General features: G+C 48.3%; 1 protein-coding gene across 3 annotated transcripts in view; it reads right to left on the bottom strand.

The window, feature by feature from the left end:
• RCOR1 (REST corepressor 1) overlaps positions 1-21,219 on the bottom strand; it is an 88,338-nt gene that overhangs the window by 36,239 nt on the left and 30,880 nt on the right. For 2 of the 3 annotated variants that reach the window (XM_036429024.2, XM_036429023.2), the window contains one exon: positions 398-481. The exons of the other annotated variant lie outside the window; for it this stretch is intronic. In XM_036429024.2, coding sequence (XP_036284917.1) covers positions 398-481 — 84 coding nt within the window. The remainder of the gene's footprint in view (positions 1-397; positions 482-21,219) is intronic. 3 annotated transcript variants of the gene reach the window in all.

The raw sequence follows: 21,219 nt of genomic DNA, 5'->3' as shown, positions 1-21,219 counted from the left end.
TGTTGGGTTTTAATGCACATAAAATATTTTAGGACACTATTTGTTTCAGAATCTTTTTTTCTTCATTTCCCTTCTCTAAAAACTGGTGCGTCTTATGGTCCGGTGCGTCTTATGGTCCGAAAAATACGGTAAGTAAGAAGGTGACCGGTTTAGCTCAGTGGTAGAGCGTCGGTCTGCGGACTGAAGGGTCCCGGGTTCGATTCCCGTCAAGGGCATGTACATTGGTTGCGGGCACATCCCCGGTGGGGGGGGTGCAGGAGGCAGCTGGTCGATGTTTCTGTCTCATTGACGTTTCTAGCTCTCTATCCCTCTCCCTTCCTCTCTGTAAAAAATAAATAAAATATATTTTTTTTAAAAAAAGTAATAAGGTGAAAAACAAAGGTGCTTTAAAACTTACGTTTTGCTTCTGATAGATTCTGATTAGGTGACCAGACCAGCATCCCAAGATTGTCTCGTTCTTGACTGCGTCTTGCTAATTTGGCTTGGGAGAAATAAAAAGAGAGAATGCTTGTTGTAATTTAACAGACATGTGAAGAATGATCAACACGACTCTGATCTTGAAACTCAGAACCTGATGCCATCGCCCAACCTGGACTGAAACGCGCCCAATAGAGCCTGCACACTCACCGCCACCACAGGGCAGCGGGGACGTGGGCAGGCTCCGAATCCCCGGAAACACTCCTAAGTCTTTCCCTACGTCATCCCTGCTTAACAAGCAGGTGTAATGATCATCTTCATCCCAAACAGGTCACTTGGCTGGAAGGACCGAGTCAGGACGGAACTCAGACTGGCTCGGCACTCCAGGCTTAAATTAAAGCACTGTACACGAGGATGCTGTTTTCAGACTTGGGACATCCAAAAGGGAAGCTGCCCCAAGATTTTCTTAAAACAAGAATCCTTCCGAGCCGCGGGCTCACGCCCCACTAGTCCCGACCGAGAGAGGCCGGAGGCTCCGCTGAGCGGCGCTCAGCAGCTGTGAGCCCTGCATCTGGTGCCCTCCTGAGAGGAGTGCCGTGTGGGATCGGGCCAAAACCAGCTCTCCAACATCCCCTGAGGGGTCCCAGGTGCAGGCCAGGTTGAGGGACCCCACCAGTGCATGATTGGTGCTGGGAAGGGAGTGTGGGAGGGCTCCAGGGCGAGTCTGGCCCCTTTTGGCCCAGTTCCCATCAGTCAGACCCCAGCAGCAAGCCAACCTACTGGTCAGAGGGTCTGCCCCCTGGTGGTCAGTGCTCATCATAGCAAGTGGTTGAGCAGTCTTACCATATCATTATTATACTATGCTTTGATTGGCTGAACAGTTGTCCGGTCACCGGATGACAGGACACTTAGCATATCAGGCAGGCTTTTATTATATAGGATAACTTATTAAAAAGATTTAATTTGAAAGGAAACTTCTGAAATGCATTCAAATTCTTAAAAATATGTGATACAAAACAAATAGGCCCACAGGTGTACAAGTGCCAGAAGAAAGAAGGAAATCTTGCTATTTATGACAACAGAAATGGATTGGGGGGGAGGGGGAGATTTGCTATGTGAAATAAGTCAATAAGTCAGACAGAGAAAAATAAATACCATATGATCTTGCTAATATATGGAATCTAAAAAAGAAAATAAAGAAACAAACTCACAGATACAGAGACTATTTTGATAGTTGAAACATGGAAGGGGGTTTGGGGAAGAGATTAAGAAGTACAAATTAAAAAAAAAAGTACAAATTGCCAGTTATAAAAACAGTCACAGGGATGTAAAGTACAGCATAGGGCACATGTGTCAAACACAAGGCCCGCGGGCCAAATCCATCCCGCCAGGCCTTGCAATGTGGCCCACACCGCACTGTCATCACTGCACTCTGCTGCGTTTCCATCACAATGACAGTTTATGACTGTTCAGTAAACCATTTGGCCCGCGATTTAGGCTGGATTTTAGATTTTGGCCCCTTCTCTGATTGAGTTCGACACCCCTAGCATAGGGAATATAGTCAATAGTATTAAAGTAACTACTAGAGTGGCAAGAAATAGTCAAAGTGATGAATAGCAAGAACCTACAACCAAGAATACTCTATCCAGCCAAGCTGACATTCAGAATTGAAGGTCAACTAAAAAGCTCACAGATAAGAAAAAGCTAAAGGAGTTCACCACCACCAAAGCAGTATTATTATATGATATATGAAATGCTAAAAGGTATTCTCTAAGAAGAGAAAGAAGAAAAAGGTAAAGATAAAAATTATGGCCAAAACCGGTTTGGCTCAGTGGATAGAGCATCGGCCTGTGAACTGAAAGGTCCCAGGTTCAATTCCGGTCAAGGGCATGTACCTTGGTTGAGGGCACATCTCCAGTGGGGGGTGTGCAAGAGGCAGCTGATCGATGACTCTCTCTCATCGATGTTTCTAACTCTCTATCCCTCTCTCTTCTTCTTTGTTTAAAATCAATAAAATATATATTTTTTAAAAAAGATAAAAATTATGAACAAAGACATATCTATCAACAAGTAAATCTAAAAATCAAGTGAATTAATCTGATGTACAAACCAATGGGCACAAAACTCTGGGGAGGGAGGGTATGTATGGGGGGGTAATCTTAAAATATGTACACAGATAATAATTTAATAAAAAAAAATTTTAATAATAAAAATAAATAAAATAAAAATCTGATGTACAGCCGAAACCGGTTTGGCTCAGTGGATAGAGCGTCGGTCTGCGGACTCAAGGGTCCCGGGTTCGATTCCAGTCAAGGGCATGTACCTTGGTTGAGGGTACATCCCCAGTGTGGGGTGTGCAAGAGGCAGCTGATGGATGATTCTCTCTCATCGATGTTTCTAACTCTCTATCCCTCTCTCCTCTCTGTAAAAAAAATAAAAAATATATATTTTTAATAAATAAATAAAAAATAAAAACCTGCCGAGGCCAGTTTGGCTCAGTGGATAGAGCGTCGGCTTGCAGACTGGAAGGTCCCAGGTTCGATTCTGGTCAAGGGCATGTACCTTGGTTGCGGGCACATCCCCAGTAGGGGGTGTGCAAGAGGCGGCTGATCGATGACTCGCATCGATATTTCTAGCTCTCTATCCCTCTCCTTCCTCTCTGTAAAAAATCAATAAAATATATTTTTAAATAGATAAATAAAAAATAAAAACCTGATGTACAGAATAAACTGGTGACTATAAAGAATAAGGGGCACAGAAAAGGAGTGGACTGAAAATTCTCAGGGGGGAAGAGAGGTGGGGCGTTGGGAAGAGACTGGACAAAAATTGTACACCTATGGATGAGGACAGTGCGAGTGGGGGGTAAGGGAAGAGGGTGGGATGGAAACCAGGTGGAGGGGAGTTATGGGGGGGGGGGGAGAGAGGAACAACTGTAATAAACTGAACAATAAAGATTTGTTAAATTTTAAATAAATAAATAAATAAAATAACTACTAGAGGCCTGGTACACAAAATTCATTCATGGGTGGGGGGTCCCCTCAGCCCAGCCTGCACCCAATCCAATCTGAAATCCCTCTCACAATCTAGGACTGCTGGCTCCCAACCAACCGCTTGCTTGCCTGCCTGCCTGCCTGTCTGCCTGACTACCCCTAACCATTTCTACCTGCCAGCCTGATCACCCCCTAACCACTTCCCTGACAGCCTGATTGACACCTAACTGCTCCTCTGCCAACCCAATTGTCCCTAACTGCCCTCCCCTGCCAGCCTGGTCCCCACTAACTATCCTCCCCTGCAGGCTTGGTTCCCCGCCTCCCCCGCAACTGCCCTTCCTTACAGGCCTGGTCCCTCCCAACTGCCATCCCCTGCTGGCCTGATCACCCACAACTTCCCTCCCCTGCCAGCCATCTTGTGGAGGCCATCTTGTGTCCACATGGGGGTGTCCATCTTGTGTGTTGGAGTAATGGTCAATTTGCATATTACCCCTTTATCATATAGGATGGTGTCAGGTGGGTACTAGACTTATTGGGGTGATAACTTTGTAAATTATTAGGTCTAGTAATAATTAATGTCGTTTTCTAATACTTTTTTAAATCGGATTTATTTAAACAATACAACAAAATTTAATCAACAATATAGTTACCGTTGTTTTCTACTACTTGTGCCCAACGCTCAGGAAGCATTTTAATCCCTCTGTTGTAAAATTCTTGTGATTTTGATGCAAAAAATTCGGTCAATGCATTTTTGAGGCATTCTTCATTATTAAATTTTTTTCCAAGCAGAAAGTTTTGCAAAGAACGAAACAAATGGTAATCGGAAGGGGCAATATCAGGAGAATATGCAGGCTGAAGGAGAACTTCCCATTCCAACTGGCGCAGTTTTTCAGCAGTGATTCTTGCAGTATGCGGTTGTGCGTTATCGTGGTGAAGAATTAAGCCCTTCCGATTAATCAGCGCGGGTTCTTTTTCTCTTAAAGCTTGGGCTAACCTTTCCAATTGGGCACTATACACTGCACTTGTAATGGTTTGGGTAGATGGTAAAAGTTCATAATGAAGAATTCCTTTAAAATTCCACCAAACACACATCACTTTTTTCACATGCAAGTCAGGTTTTGGCGTGGGCTGTGGAGCCTCATTTTTGTCCAACCATTGAGGCCGCCTTTTCAAATTAACATACAGCACCCATTCTTCATCTCCGGTAACAATTTGCTCTAAAAACGGCAAACGGTTTTGACGAGAGAGGAGCGAACTGCAAATTGTGACTCTTTGATTACGGTTGTTGTCGGTCAACTCATGAGGAACCCATTTTCCAAACTTTTGGACTTTGCCAAGTGCACGCAATTGATTGGAAATTGTTTTTTGTGAACAATTTAAAGTTGTCGCAAGCTCTTGTTGGGTAATTTGAGGATTTTGCACCAAAAGAGCTTGAAGAGCTTCTTGATCAAAATTGGACACATGGCCTCGCCCACTCTTGTCATCTAACGAAAAATTTCCCTCGCGAAATTTCTCAAACCAACGCTGGCATTTTCTGGCGCTAACTGCATCTTGACCAAGAGCACTGCAGATGTTTTTTGCAGCCTCACTTGCTTTTCTTCCTAATTGGAACTCGTAAAGCATGCAGTGCCGAATATGCTCTTCATCCGCCATCTTCTTAGCCCTAGTTTTGCAACAAAAACCAAACCAAACACAAACTTTTTCAAGCAAAACTTGTTAATTGCACTTCACACGTTCTGTAGATACCACGTGTTTGAAGGTTATGTCAATACAAGTCAACGCCAAGCAAGATTTTAAACGAATGTTTAAAAACGACATTAATTATTACTAGACCAGATATATAAATGTTGTACATATACCCAAAAGTAACGTAATAGTGTATGTCAACTGTGGTTGAAAATTATTTAAAGTTTTCATTTGGGTTGCAAATTAAAATAAAGGCTGACAACACCAAGGTGTAGCAATCATGTGGGGGAACTGGAACTCTCACGCACTGCGGTGAGAATGTAACATGATACTATCACTGGGGGGAAAGTCTGGCAACCTCCTAAAATGTGGTATGTCCATACCATGGAATAAAACTCAGCAATAAAAAGGAATGAACTATTGAAGCACATAACATGAATGAAGCTCAAACAATTCCTCTGAGTGAATGAGTTGCATATGTAGAGAGGGAAGGCTGGAGGAAGTTCTTTGGTGCTCCAGAGAAGTGAGGGAACAGTACGACATCGTAGTTTTCAACAGAATTAGAAACGTGGGTATGTGCACATGTCTGCGTGCGCACACTGCTTACTTCCCAGTTCTGTCCACTGAGAGGGTCCTGGTGCAGTGACAATCTACAACAACTGAGCACGTGGCGCTCCAGGTCTGGGTTCACAGGGAAAGACAGCCTCCTTGGAGAAATGGCTGGTGCAGGCCTGGGAGAGGAGCGGGGAGGGCCCAGCCCTGGCCAGTGTGGCTCAGCTGGTTGGAGCATTGTCGATTCCCGGTCAGGGCATATACCCAGGATGCAGGTTGGATTCTAAGTCAGAGCCCATGCAGAAGGCAACCAATCGCTGTGTTTCTGTCACATCAATGTCTTTTTCTCTCCCTCTCTCACTGTCTCTCTCTCTCTCTCTCAAAATCAATGGAAAAAATATCCTCAGGTGAAGATTAACAAACAAGCCCTGACCGTTTGGCTCAGTAGACAGAGCGTTGCCTGTGGACTGAAAGGTCCCGGGTTCAATTCTGGTCAAGAACATGTACCTCTGGTTGCAGACTCGATCCCCAGTGGAGAGCATGCAAAAGACAGCTGGTCGATGTTTCTCACTGGTGTTTCTAGCTCTCTATCCCTCTCCCTTCTTCTCTTAAAAATCCATTTTTAAAAAGATAATATATTTTTAAATGCCTTTAGAGTAAAGGTTGGTATACATTTTTAAAGCCTGAGAGAAAAATATTACCTCCAAATCAATGACAAACCAACAGCAATAGAAGCCAGAGATAGTGGAATACTATTCTTAACGGACTGGGAGGAAATCTTAGAATGTATCTTGCAAAACTCTCAGAAACATGGGTGAAATGGGAACATTCTCACATAAACACTTATGGAGACTTGAAGTACATTAAGGAATATGCTCAGGAAAAACATTCTGAAAGGAAGGTTGATACTAAAAAAGGAAAAGGAAAAGGAAAAGTAACTAAATAAGATTTTGTAAGCACTGCCTATAAAACAATAAAATCATGGCTCCTCGGCAGGTGTGGCCAGTGGTTGAATGTGACAATGTGAATCCAGGCAGGGCACCTGCCCAGGTTCTCGGTCCTCAATGGGGGGCGTGCAGGAGGCAGTCGATCAATAATTCTCCATCGATATTTCTATCTCTCCGTTTCCCTCCCTCCCTGAATGCAATAAAAATACTTTTTTTTAAAAACATGTCCAATTTATGATGTTTTGAAAAAGAACAGAACTAAAATTCTGGACAGTAACTACAACATGTAGCTCTGGGTGGTAGGATCATAGCTCAACTGTCCCAAAGCTGAAAGGTGTGAAATGGAGTGGGTGGGTGAGGAGACCGATCAACACAGTGATGACAGTCTACGACAGGGACTGCGTCACGTCATCAGCATGTGCCGAGGGGGACTGCGTCACGCCATCAGCATGTGCCGAGGGGGACTGCGTCACGCCATCAGCATGTGCCGAGGAGAACTGCATCACGCCATCAGCATGTGCCGAGGGGAGCTGCGTCACGCCATCAGCATGTGCCGAGGGGGACTGCGTCAAGTCATCAGCATGTGCCGAGGGGACTGCGTCACGCCATCAGCATGTGCCGAGAGGGACTGCATCACGCCATCAGCATGTGCCGAGGGGGATTGCGTCACGCCATCAGCATGTGCCAAGGGGGACTGCGTCACGCCATCAGCATGTGCCAAGGGGGACTGCGTCACGCCATCAGCATGTGCCAGTGGGTGTGATGAGAACGGCACCTTTTCCCCTCTGTGGTCTCCCTCCCAAGCGCTCAGTCTTGTGAACAGAAAAACATCTGACAGGTCCCAACTGAAGCACATTTTACAAAAACCCTGACTCACACTCCTCAAAACCACTGAGTCACCAAAAACAAGGAGACTTGTAAGAAGCTGTCACAGCCACGAGGTGCCTGATGCGACATGACACCCTCATGTAATGAGTATCGTGGATGGGATCCTAGGACAGAAAAAGGACATTAAGTAAAAACTAAGGAAATGTGAATAAAGTATGGTTTCAGGTAATAACACTGAACCAATACTGGTTCACCAACTGTAACAAATATACCATACTAATGTAAGACATTAATAACAGGGGCAACATGTGTGGGGTTATAGGAATTCTCTGTACTAGTTTGTAACCTCTCTAAGTCTAAGACTATCCTATACAGTGAAAACCTAATATGCAAATTGTCCCCTGGACCAGGAGTTCTACTGCTCACTATGACATGCACTGAGCACCAGGGGGCAGTGCAGAACATGGTGGACATCAGCGATTCAGGAACGGTGCTGGGCTCTGGAAATGGGTGCAAACTCTGGCACTGGCAGTGGGTGCGAACGCTTGGTGGGACCATGATGCACAGGAGCAAAGAATTTTCAGTAACCACCAGAGGCTCGCCCCAATGGCAGCGACCGGCACCCTGCCTTGGTCTGGTGCCCCTGCTCACCTGCTCACCTATCCGCTGCAGCTGATACCCACCCTGTTCCAAGGACTCACCCTGTTGGTCAACACACATCATAGCAACCAGCTGTTTGGTTGTTCTGGCATTCGGTCTAGTTGCATATTAGAGCTTTATATACTAGTATATATAAAGATAGATTTCTTCTAAGTTTTTTCCTGTAAGTGTGCACGAATCCATGCACCAGGCCCCTAGTTCTAAAATAAAAGTTTACTTTGAATCCCAGGCCCTACACTATCTACCAGGATACCTGTCTAGCCCCTGTCCCATTCTCAGGATTCACCTATCCTCTACATGGTAATTCCTCCGCTGTGCCTTTTCATTTTCTCACATTTTCCCCTCACACCTCTTCTCTCTGCACTATCCCTCCCTATCTTTCCCACCAGCTAACTTCTACTAATTTTTCAGGACAGCCCAAAGAGCACATCTTTGGGAAGTGTGCTCTGCCTCCCACAGTCCGGGTTACAATGCACCTCCTGAGTACTCCACACCACTGGGGACCATCCTCCCTCACGCGTGGACACACCATTAACGCTTTGCACAGAGACACCTGCTGCTGTGGAAAGAAGGCCACTGTAAGAAAGACTCAGTTAGTCCTGTACTGGATCCCCCTTCTTCACAGGGACTCGTTCCAAGACCCCTAGTGGGTGCCTGAAACGGCACAAGGTACCAAAACCTCTGATACTGTGTTTTCCATACTTACATACCTATAACAAAGTTTAACTTATAAACTGGGGACAGTAGGAAATTGATAAGAACAACTAATAATAAACAGAGCTATTGTAGCAATACACTGTCTTAAAAGTTACATGAATGTGTGTTGTGTGTGTGTCCCTCTCTCTCTGATAATCAATCTGATCACTGAGACAGCAACTAAGTGACAACCAGTTGGGAGCACATATAGTGTAGGTACGTCAGACACAGGTATGATTCACACCTGGGCAGGACAAAGCAGGATGGAGTAAGATTTCATCACACTACTCAGAATGGCAGGCAATTTACAACGTATTCATTGTCTATTTCTGGTATTTTGGACCACAGTGAACCTGTGGATAAGGAGGAATCTACTGTAATTATTATTAGTGACTGTGGGCTCAGTCAGATCTCATTGTAAGAAACGAAATAACCCTAAGAGACAGGATGTTCTGCTTTGTTTGAAGTGACTTGTGCTAGAGCCCAGCACGGCCTGGGATCGGAGTTCCTCCAAGACCACACCCAGGCTGGCCGAAACCCTCAGCCACTGTCGCTCAGTGGCAATGAACTCAGCTCCACGGACCCCACTGGAAATGGGATAACACCTGCCTTCTGCACCCAGGCTTCTGTGAGGGGTACCAAAGGCCCACATTACTGCCCGGTGCACACTTACTAACCATAAGTAACGGCCATTATTCTCTTCCGTCTCCCTTGCTAGGCTGAGCTGCTTGAGACCTCTGTATCTTACTGTCAGGCACATTATAGGTGTTTCATAGAAGCTGAATAAACTTGTTTAAAATATATTTCTATTCATTTTATGAGGGAAAGAGAGATGGAAACATCAATGATGAGAATCACTGTTCGGCTGCCTCCTGTACACCCCACCCTGGGGACCGAGCCCACAAACCGGGCCTGTGCCCTGACCAGGAATCGAGCCGTGACTTCCTGGTTCATAGGTCGACGCTCAACCACCGAGCCACGTCACCCGGACAAAGCTGAATAAATTAGTGTGCACAAAGTAACAAGTCAGGTGCCCAGTTAATAGAAAGCGGCACACTGTTCTATTCCCTTTCTTTCACTGCAGCTGTCCAGATGGACAAGTGTGAGAACCAATAGGTTGGACAACCCCTGTAGCGCAGCCCTCTGCAAACTAGCACCTGCCCTCTGCCGGCATCAGCTCCCTGCGGAGGGAGGCCATCTCCACACGCGGACAGCCGTGGCGAAGCTCCGAGAGCGGCGGCATCCCTGTCCAGAAAGCTGAGTCCCGCCAGGCCCCATCGCGCTCTCCCGATTCTCTGAGAAGTCAGACCCTAACCCCATGCCACAAGGTGAGCTCTGTCTGCGCTACAAACTGGAACCGTGTGCTCGCTTCCTTCTAACTCAGAGCACCTAAGTTCTCCCCTCTCCCAGCTTCTCTGGAGAAGCACACACTCCCTCCACGTCACTGGTTTACCACTCATCCCTGAACACAACGTGGTGTCACCACATCCAACCTGAAACCAAAATGAAGGGGCCAGGACCCCAGAGGCCAATGATGTCACAGCGGATGTCTCACAGCCTGGATCCTCTGTTGTCCTTCGCACTCAGCCACCAGGACTGTCACCAAAGCGCAGAGCCAGCGGGCAGACCTCGGAGACACCGCGCCGGTCCCGGCCTCCCTACAAAGCTGGCCTCACCAGCAGGGAGCCCCAGGAGGCGTGGTTCCGTGCACAGAAGCTGTGTTTATGCTCTGCTGTGCTCTATTACGTGTGCAGCCATGTGCACGCCGGAACTGAACTTGACTGCTAGAAATGCTCAACAACCCCACGCTTTCAGCCGGGCTGAGCGTTTTGCTGGTGGAGGGACTTGGCTTCAACGGGAGAAACCGCAGCGTCTGGAGGCGCCACAGAGCGAGGTCTGCCCGGGTGGGTGCTTCCCCAGCGCTCGCTCCGAGAGGCCTCGGCCACCCAGGGCAGGGGCGCCTTCTGCACCAGCCCGCTCTCCTCGGCCGGGAAAGCTCCGCTCACTCAGCAGCCGGCTGGGAACAGCACTCAAACCACCCCCATCCTTCGCGTTTCCCCGAGCGGGGAGGGAGGAAGACAGCATGGCCTCTCCCGCCTGGCAGAGCGGTGCTAGGAAGGGCGGGACGCAGCCGCAGGGAGCCTGGCGGTGCGGCTGTGACCGGCCAGGCCGTCCAGGGGCAGCAGCGCCTCTGGCACGTGTCCCAAACGAACACCGGGGCTCTGCAGGACGCACCCAAAGCTGTCCGCCCGTCTGCCGGCCGGTCCGGGCCCGCCAGGAGCATTGCCCACGCGGTGCAGCCCTCCGGGGACGCGGCACACGCTGCCTGGCCGGGGCTGGCCGAGTGGAGTGTTGTCCCACAGAGGCTGCAGGTTTGATTCCCGGTCAGGGCACAAAGCTAGGCTGCGGGTTCGAGCCCTGGTCAGGGCAGTAAGGGAGGAAACCAATTGGTGTTTCTCTCTCACATCACTGTTCCTTTCTCTCTCCCCACCTATGTCTCTAAAGCTGTAAAAGCATATCCGTTAGTGAAAATGTAAAAAAAGGAAAAGAAAGGAGGCACACATCAGAAGCAGCTGTGGAGCCTTTCCAATGACGGGGCACACGTGTGGGTCCCACACGGCACGTCAGCCCTGACGCTGAGTCTCAGTGCCGCCGCACAGCCCGCCCGGTCCTGCCGTCACATCCTTTACGGCCGATCCACTGCCTCTGGTCCTCCAGATCCCAGTCTAACGGAGCAGATGGCAAAGAGGGGCTGCGATCACAGAATCGCCCCGTGTCACCATCACGCCCAGGGAACATTGTCCCCATAAATGTCCCACCACTCGCACACTAAATCCGTCCAGCTGTTTCCCAGGCATCCCCCACCCCCACCCCCCCACAGATGCGCCCCTCCTCCATGCTCACCGCTACCGACAGCACCCGCCGCCCCTGGCTTTCCCACGGAATATGTGATCATGCTGGTGACTACATTTTTCTGAATGAGAAACTACCACTTCCCTCTGAAGTCTATGAGGATGTTCAGAAAGAAAGCCACAGGCAGAGTTTGATGAAAGACAAATAAAAGAATATCCATCCCTCTGGTGGAATAAACAATAGCACAAAGGATCAGATTTTTGAAGTTGTTACTGGCTTTCCCTTAACTAATCCCGATGTGAGGACTTTATCAGATTCGCACTTTACTAAGCGCGCGTCCCTCTGGGAAAGCGGGCGCTCCTGGTCTCACCCGTCTAAAGCCCTGCCAGCAGCCTGACCCTCTCTCCTGCCCCCATGGGCCCAGAGCACAGACCAGATCAACGCGGAGACTCTCCATTGTGCTTTATAGTATGAACTGGGGATTCCTCTCTGCTCGATGTATGGTGCTCTGCAAACTTCACAGGCGTCTGGGGTGCCACTTCCTTCCTGCAGGCAATGGGCTTCCATGTCCACACAGCCTGAAGCTGCAGCCGTCACTATTCTGTTTCAAATAGTAGCGCCTGGACAAAAATAATCCTCATGCCCGGAAGAGCTCAGCAATATCACACACAGTTGTATTGGCTGCTTTATTTTAATAACAAATCTGAACCAATTCATAAGACTTATTTATACAACTCATATCATACTGAGGAAACAACCATGTTTAATATTATACTGAGGATGAAAACTCTCACTAGCACACTGCCCTGATAATATCACACGGTAACAATGGCAGAGAGCCAAAAGCTGTCACTTTCTTACTACCAGTCACAAAAGAGGACGAATACCGGAAGCTCTTATTTTCTTAATTTAGAACAGACCGAAAGCTAACTTTATTATACAAGATATAAAAAAAAACTTATTTTTGCCCAAAGAGTAACCTATACAAAAGTATCTGTGCAAATTTTCACATCTATTACAAATCACAATGAATATCATATTGTACATCAAATTTATAGAGCTATACAACCTATAGATTTAATACAATTCCTATCAAGATACCAATGGCATATTTCACAGAACTAGAACAAATATTCCAAAAATTTATATGAAACCAAAAAAAAAAAAAAAAAGCCTGAATAACCACAGCAATCTTGAGAAAAGAGAACAAAGTTGGAGGACTCACAGTATCTGATATCAAACTATATTATGGGGCTATAGTAATTAAAACAGCATGGTACTGGCATAAAAACAGACATGCAAATCATAGAAAAGAATAGCGAGCCCAGAAATAAACCCATGCTTTTGTGGTCAATTAATATATTTCACAAAGGAGACAAAAACATACGATGGGATAAAGGTAATCTATTCTATAAATTATGTTGGGAAAATTGGACAGATACATGCAAAACAATGAAATGAGACTACCTACTTACAACTTACACAAGAATAAACTCAAAATGGATTAAAGACTTAAATGTTAAGACTTGAAACCATAAACCTTCTAGAAGAAAACATAGGCAGAAAAATCTCAGATACTTCTTGTAGCAATATTTTTTCTCATATAGCGCCTTGGGCAAGGGCAACAAAATAAAAAATAAACAGATGGGACCACATCAAACATAGGAAGCCCATCAACATGAGAAGACAGTAACCCACTGAATAGGAAAACATATTCATCAGTGACACACCTGGTAAGGGGTTAATATACAAAATTTATAAAGTACTTACAAAACACACACACACACACACACACACACACACAAAGCAATCCAATTAAAAAATGGGCAAAGGACCTGAACAGACACTTCTCCAAAGAGGACATACAGATGGCTAACAGGCATATGAAAACATGCTCAATGTCACTGATCAGATACTTGCACATTAAAACCACAAGGAGATACAGCCTCATGGCTGTGAGAATGGCTGTCATCAATAAATCAACAAATAGCCCTAGCTGGTTTGGCTCAGTGGATAGAGTGTCAGCCTGCGGACTGAGGGGTCCCAGGTTTGTTTCCAGTCAGGGCATATGCCCGGGTCGCAGGCTCAGTCCAAGTAGGGGGCATGTGGGAGGCAGCCGATCAATGATTCTCTTTCATCATTGATGTTTCTATCTCTCTCTTCCTCTCTCTTCCTCTCTGAAATCAATAAAAAATATATATATTTAAAAAATAAAAAATAAAATGAATCAACAAACAAGAGCTGTGAGGATGTGGAGAAAAGGGAACCCTCGTGCACTGTTTGTGGGAATGCAGATGGATACAGTCACTGTGAACAGTACAAAGTTTCCTCAAAAAATTAAAAAAGGAACTGCCTTATGTCACAATGATTCCACTCCTGAGAGTTTATCCAAAGAAACACAAAACACTAATTTTTTTTAATATATTTTATTGATTTTGTACAGAGAGGAAGGGAAAGAGATAGTTAGAAACATCAATGAGAGAGAATCATCGATCAGTTGCCTCTTGCATACCCCCTACTGGGGATATGCCCGAAACCAAGGTATTATACATGCCCTTGACCGGAATCGAACCTGGGTCCCTTCAGTCCCCAAGCCGACGCTCTATCCATTGAGCTAAACCGGTCTCGGCACAAAACACTAATTTGAAAGAATACATGTGCCCTGGCTGGGAGCTTAGTTGGTTAGAGCTTTTGTTCCGATTTCCAAGGTTGTGTATTTGTTCCCCAGTCAGGGCACATACGAGAATCAACTAGTGAATACATAAGTGGAGCAGCAAATCAATGTGTCCCTCCCCGCTCCACCTCACCCCTCCCCTTTTTCTCTCTCATCAATAAGGAAGTTTTTAAAATAAATAAATAACCCTGGCTGGTGTGGCTGTCAGCAGGATCATCATCCTGTACACCAAGCATGTCAAACCCAAAGGCTAACATGGTCAAATAAACAAGGTTTAAGCTCATGTGGGCCTCCAGAAACAAAAGCTTCCAGAGAAACCAAGATGGCGGCATAGGTAAACACCTGAAATTGCTGCCTCGCACAACCACTTCAAAACTACAACTAAAAGACAACACGAACATCATCCACAACCACAGGAAGGATGGCTCGGTGGAAATTCTACAACTAGAAGGGAGAGAAAAGCACACTGAGACTCAGAGGAGGTGCGGAAGTGAAGTGCAGAGGTACGGAGGCGCGCGTGCAGAAAAGGCTGGCAACTGAGGACAAGGTTGTCTTTTTCAATTGGGAGGGAGACACAAGCTCCCAATTGCTCTGAACTCCACTTCCGGGTGAGACTCTGGGGACCCAGACTCATACAGGAGAAATTGGACTGTCTGGCATCGGGCCGGAACACAAGGGCAGCTTTCTCTCAGAGGTGCTTGCAGTAATTACTGCCAGACCCTGAAACCAGGTTCCTCATAGGGCCGTCAGCCATTGCTGTTTGCTCCGCCCTATTGATTCCCTGAGACCCTGCTCCACCCAATTTACAACCCCACCCAAGCTGTGCACAGAAGCTTTTGCATATGAATGGCCTGGCCTTTTGCAATCTAAAATTACCTAACAAACTACAGCTGAGTCAGAGAGCCCCAGAACTTCCAAAAGAAGGCCCGAGGCCCCACAGCAGCTTGCATTGCTTCATAGCTGGGCCTTATCTGGGCACCTCCAAACCCCAAACAGAGATCTCTCTGTAGCTCCTGCTGGGTGGTCTCAGAGGCTAAATTTGCATCTTCCTGGAGTTCCAAGAGCCAGTGTACCCAGGGGTCAGAATAGGACCATCCAGATTACAACTCATCCAGATCCATAAGGGACACCCTCAAGGGGCAGACCCAGTAAGCACCAAAGCCCACTGAAGCAAGTCTTGCCCCATAAGGGTGTCTCCAGCACAGAAGTTCTCCCATCATAGACACAACTGACCCTTACAGTCAATTAACCTAGAGGTGAATGCCTCCCAGTGATACCAACAGCAATCAAGGCTTAACTACAATAAAACTCTGCACACAGCCCACAAAGGGGTGCACCAAGAGTGTCCACCTCAGGTAACTGGGGAGGCTGAGCCACTGGGCCCTATAGGACACCTATCAACACAGGGAAGCAGCCAAATTGTGGAGACAAAGAAACAGGTCAGAAATTAAAGAAATGGAGAAAGCAAACTACTGTGTATAGAGTTCAAAACCACAGTTATAAGGTTACTCAAAAATCTTCTAGAAACCTCCAAGAAATTTAGTGAGATCCTCAAGGATATGAAAAAGGACCAACTAGAAATTAAGCATACACTGACTGAAATAAAGAATAATATACAAGCCGAAGCCGGATTGGCTCAGTGGTAGAGCGTCGGTCTGCGGACAGAAAGGTCCCGGGTTCGATTCCGGTCTGGGGCATGTACGTTGGTTGCGCAGAAACTATGCAGGCCAGAAAGGAATGGCAAGAAATATTCAAAGTGATGAATAGCAAGAACCTACAACCAAGACCACTCTACCCAGCAAAGCTATCATTCAGAATTGAAGATCAGATAAACAGCTTCACAGATAAGAAAAGCTAAATGAGTTCATCATCAACCGAAGGGCTTGTACACATGCATATAAGCATAACCAATGGACGAAAAACTCTGGGGGGGGAGGGCATATATGGGAGGGGGGTGTTGGTTAGGTAAGTACACATATAATACCTTAATTACAAAAAAGGAGTTCATCACCGCCAAACCAGTATTATATCTAGAATGGATGAGACTGAACGTTTTGTTTATACTCCAGACAGGTTTCCAGGGTGATGATAGTCTAATTACATACCAATTATGAAGTTCTTTTCATCTTCAAAGCCATTAACTAATAAATCCTCACAGCACCTCTGTGTTTCAGCAATCTTCTCAACTGAAAGCCGCCTCGCTAGGAAGGTTAGTTAAATCAGCTCCAAGGGGAGTAAGTCGGTTTGGGATTAGGGTAAAATACTGGGGTCTAAGGCACCCAACAAAATCCACATGCCCGTATGCCTCAAGCAGGAGTGGATGAAGTCACCGAGGACCTGGTGAGGACACGCAGGCGGGAAGCCCTGCAGGTGGACGCTCGGCGCACACATAGCATCCACACTGAGGAGGTACATTTTGTAAAATATCTTCAGAGCCCTTTCCCACAGGTTTGAGTTTGGGTTTACACGGTCAACCTGGTGAAATTATAGAAGAGAAAAAACAAGCCTAAAGGAATGTTTTCTAATATCTGAGCAAAGTGAATTCAAATAATGAAAATAACTAATTTTTATTCAAATGAATGGGTTCGCTATGAAACATTACAATTCACACAAGCTTAATTTTGAAATCTGGTTGGCAATTTTTTCATCTTTTTATTTTATATATACTACTAATGAGAGGGAGAGAAGAAACAAGATAAAAGGAAATATTTATTGCTCATCTATTATGGGCCAGGCACTTAGTTTGTAATCATCCTATCCTCTATAATAAAAGTGTAATATGCAAATCAACCGAACGGCAGAACAACTGGTTGACTTAACACACATGCTCAGCGCAGGAGCTGCCCTCTGGTGGTCAGTGTGCTCCCACAGGGGGAGTGCGCTCATTACAGGCTCATTTTGTGCACCGTTTTAGCTGGCACTAAGAATTGTCCTGTTTCCTTGCTTGGCTTTCTGCACACCGAACTACTAGTAATTTACTCCCAATCTCCCACTAACAGTGTAAATCTCAACACACCAGGCTCATCTGCCAGCTGTTCATCTCTCACGAGCGTCCCTCCGGCCCCTGGCCAGGCGGGGCTGGTGCTACCTGCACAGCGACTACCCCAAGATTCTCTGCGTCCCTAGGGGTTCCCTTCTCCTTAGCTCCTTGTTGAACTCCATTGCCTGGATCTGGGTCCGTGTCTGAGCTGAGCTTTCAAGATGAGCAAATAGGCGACTATACTGAGGCTAGTGAGAAGCAGGACCCTCCCTCCCTGTCAAAGGAGCGCTGGGAAAGAAGAGCGAGGCCAGAAGGAACCCTGGAGCTGGACCAAGAATGGTGGCACTGATGATCATGCTTTCTGGCATGTGTAACCCCACAGGCTTAGAAACAGACACTACACACAGGTCTGCTTCGCAGTTCTCCCAGGCCGAGAAGCAATGCCTGCAGCCGTGAGCACATGTGCTGCCCAGATCCTGGTCTGTGGCACTCTCTATCCTCGGGAGAGCCGGCTCCCTAGGAAAGCAGCGGTCAAGCCGGGGCCGGGAGCACACCGATGGCCTGGGCACGTTTTCCTCCGCCAGCAGGTGCTGAGGAATGGGGAGACCTGTCAAAGGCACGAGCCGGCCTAAAGGGGCTCCCACTGGCCAGATATGGAACCATCTGAGCATCAACTGAACAATGACAGTCACGAGCTGTGACTCTCTGAGTACCGTGGAAAACCGTGAGTCCACACTAATAAAATAAAGGAGTAAATGACAGAATTTAGCAGCACAACTGCTTCCTCACAAAAACTTATTACACATTAATAAATACAAATACTTTTTAAATAATTCTACAGGGGAGAGTTGTGGCAGACACTGGAGGAACAACAGCGTATCTCAGACGGGCCCCAAAAGGGCGGCTATAGAAAGAGCCATGCCTCCCCCGGAGGCGCTCCTGCCGGCACCGGCCGCCACTCCACTGCCCCGCGGCCCGCGGCCCTCAGGCCTCGGCTTGGCTCTGGTGCCCTGGCAGGCTGGGAACGACGGGGCCAACAGGCTTATTCTTGCTTCTATCCATTGTGCTGGGCACGTGGTGGGCTGTTTAACCTGGAGAAGTGTGACCTTCAGTCTGGGAATGTCTAATGGTCGTTTAATCACTGCTCCCTGTTCCCTTCCCTCCGGAGGACACCTGGGCGTGCAGGTGCCGGTCTCCTGACCTGACCCCTTCCCTCCGACACATCCTTCCTTTTGTTTTCCTACTACATTGTGCCATACTGCTTTCATTCTCTCCCCCTACATTAGGGGTGTTGAACTCAATCAGAGAAGGGGCCAAAATCTAAAATCCAGCCTAAATCGCGGGCCGAATGGTTTACTGAACAGTCATAAACTGTCATTGTGATGGAAACGCAGCGGAGTGCAGTGATGACAGCGCGGTGCGGGCCACATTGCAAGGCCTGGTGGGACGGATTTGGCCCGCGGGCCTTGTGTTTGACACATGTGCCCTACATAGACACACACACCACACACACACACACACACACCACACACACATCACACACCGCACACACACCACACACCGCACACACAACACACCACACACACACCACACACACCACACACACACCACACACACCACACACACACACACCATCTGAAACGCACACCTAATACTTGGCTCCTGCAGCGTGCACCCCTGAGAAGGACATTCTCCTGCAGGACAGCATGCCCTGCTGTACGTGATGAACTAACACTAATTACCTCCACTTAGTATGCAGGCCACGTCCACTTTTCCACATTTCCGCTTCCACCTCGAACAGTATTTCCCCATCAAGCCCCAGCGAAGCTCGGACCCTGTCCGCCCTCTGGAAGGCCGGCTTCCTGTGGAAAGGTTAGTTCCCTGCCACCCTCTCTCCTGGTATCCGAACGGATCCTGTTCTGAGCAGTCCTGTTTCGGGGTTTGACATGTCTTTCAGTTCTTTAAGCCTTTCAGTTTTGAAGCTGTTTTCTTCTGCAACTTGCTTGCATTTCCTGTTTCTTCATCCGGTTCCTTTTCTCTGCTTGTGTCAGACTTGGAGGATTTCTTATGATCATGATGGTCTTGCCTGTTCAGTCCTGGCTGGAAGGAAGTGCTGACGAAAAAGTAGCTTTTCGCTTCGTGTGCCCGCAGGGGGCGCACACGGAGGCCGCCCTCGGGGGGCACACACAGGGAGGCCGCCCGCAGGGGGCGCGCGCGCGCGCGCGCACACACACACACACACACACACACACACACGGAGGCCGCCCGCAGGGGGCGCGCGCGCGCGCACACACACACACACACACACACACACAGGGAGGCCGCCTGCAGGGGGCGTGCACACACACACACACACAAACACACACAGGGAGGCCGCCCGCAGGGGGCGCGCGCTCGCGCGCGCACACACACACACACACACACACACACACACACACACAGGGAGGCCGCCCGCAGGGGGCGCACAGGGAGGCCGCCCGCCACAGGGAGCTGTCTCACTGAGGGGGAGACCACACTCCCAGCTCCCCGGACCTTCTCACAGGGGGACCAGTGAGCTCCTGCCTCGGAAGGGGACCTCTGCTTCGGCCCCTGGGACCTGGGCGCTGTGACCAGCAGACACGTGCTCTGCCTCCTGAGGGTGGGCCGTGGGAGAGCACCTGTGCTGCCTGGCTTCCTGGGGGCGGTGAGCACCATGCGGCACCTGCGCGAGCGCCCGCAGAGGCAGCGCGGCCGGTGCGCACACAGGGACCCCCGGAGGGAAGAGCCCAGGTGGGCACGCTGCCCCTCGCCTGCCCCGTGCCCACTGCTACTTCTCCAGCTCCGCCAACTGGCCGCAACCACAGAGTGACCCGACCAGTCACCCGCCAGCTCTCCCACCCCCGGGCCCCTGGCAACCATGGCTGTGTGAAGTCACTTACGGGGGGCGGGTCATGTTTTAGGCAGGAAGGTGCAGGGCAGATTGGGGCACCTGCAAGGAAGCAGCCGCTGCAACAAAGCCTAGACCACGCGGCATGGCTCTGGGACAGGCCAGGCGGACCGCCTGGGGGGCCCGAGGCCGAGGCTCACAGGAGACTCCCGCGGAGGTGAGAAGAGGCGCCCGGCGGAGGCGTGGGAGTGTGGCTGCAGTAAACCGGAAACAGGAAATGTGCCCAGCGGACCCCATGGCCCTCCAGGGAGAGGCCCGGGCAGACGCTGGCCCCAGCAGGTCTTCACCGCTCGGACAGTGAGAGCTGGGCACAGGCTGGGCCAAGGAAAGGGCTCTGTGGGGCGTGTCGGCCTGCGGAGCAGAGGGATCCGGGGTAGGGGTGTGGAGGAGGCAGCCAATCGATGATTTTCTCTCATCATTGATGTTTCTAACTCTCTCGCCCTTCCTCTCTAAAATCGATAAAAATATAATTTTTAAAATGTATTTTTTTTAAAGTAAGGCAGAAGGGAGGGGGGAGCGAAGGGGAGAGGAAGGAAGGAAGGAAGGAAGGAAGGAAGGAAGGAAGGAAGGAAGGAAGGAAGGAAGGAAGGAAAGAAATAGTTGTTGAGGATGTGAAGAAACTGCAGCCCTGCACAATGTTGGTGGGGTGTAAAATGGCACGGACGCTGTGGAAAACAGTATGGCAGCACCTTAACATTTTTACATAGAATTACCCTGCGATCCAGCAATTGCATTTCCAGACCCGTGTACCCCAAAGCACTGAAAGCAGGGTCCTGAAGAGGATGTAGCGGCATTCACAATGGCTAAAACATGGAAGTGACCCGAGTCCTCCACAGAACAGAGAAGCAAAATACCGTGTACAGCCATATCATGGAACATTATCCGGCCTTAAAACTCTGACTCGGGCTACAAATATGGACAACCCTGGAAGACAGTATGCTAAGCACAACGAGGCAACCACAAAAAACACCAATAATGGTGACAAGATCCTGAACGCAGAGCAGCTGTTG

This window comes from Pipistrellus kuhlii, unplaced genomic scaffold, assembly GCF_014108245.1.
Source record: "Pipistrellus kuhlii isolate mPipKuh1 unplaced genomic scaffold, mPipKuh1.p scaffold_m20_p_97, whole genome shotgun sequence".
NCBI lineage: Eukaryota > Metazoa > Chordata > Mammalia > Chiroptera > Vespertilionidae > Pipistrellus > Pipistrellus kuhlii.
Note: the sequence above shows the minus strand (reverse complement) of the source record. Positions and strands in the feature narration are given on the sequence as shown.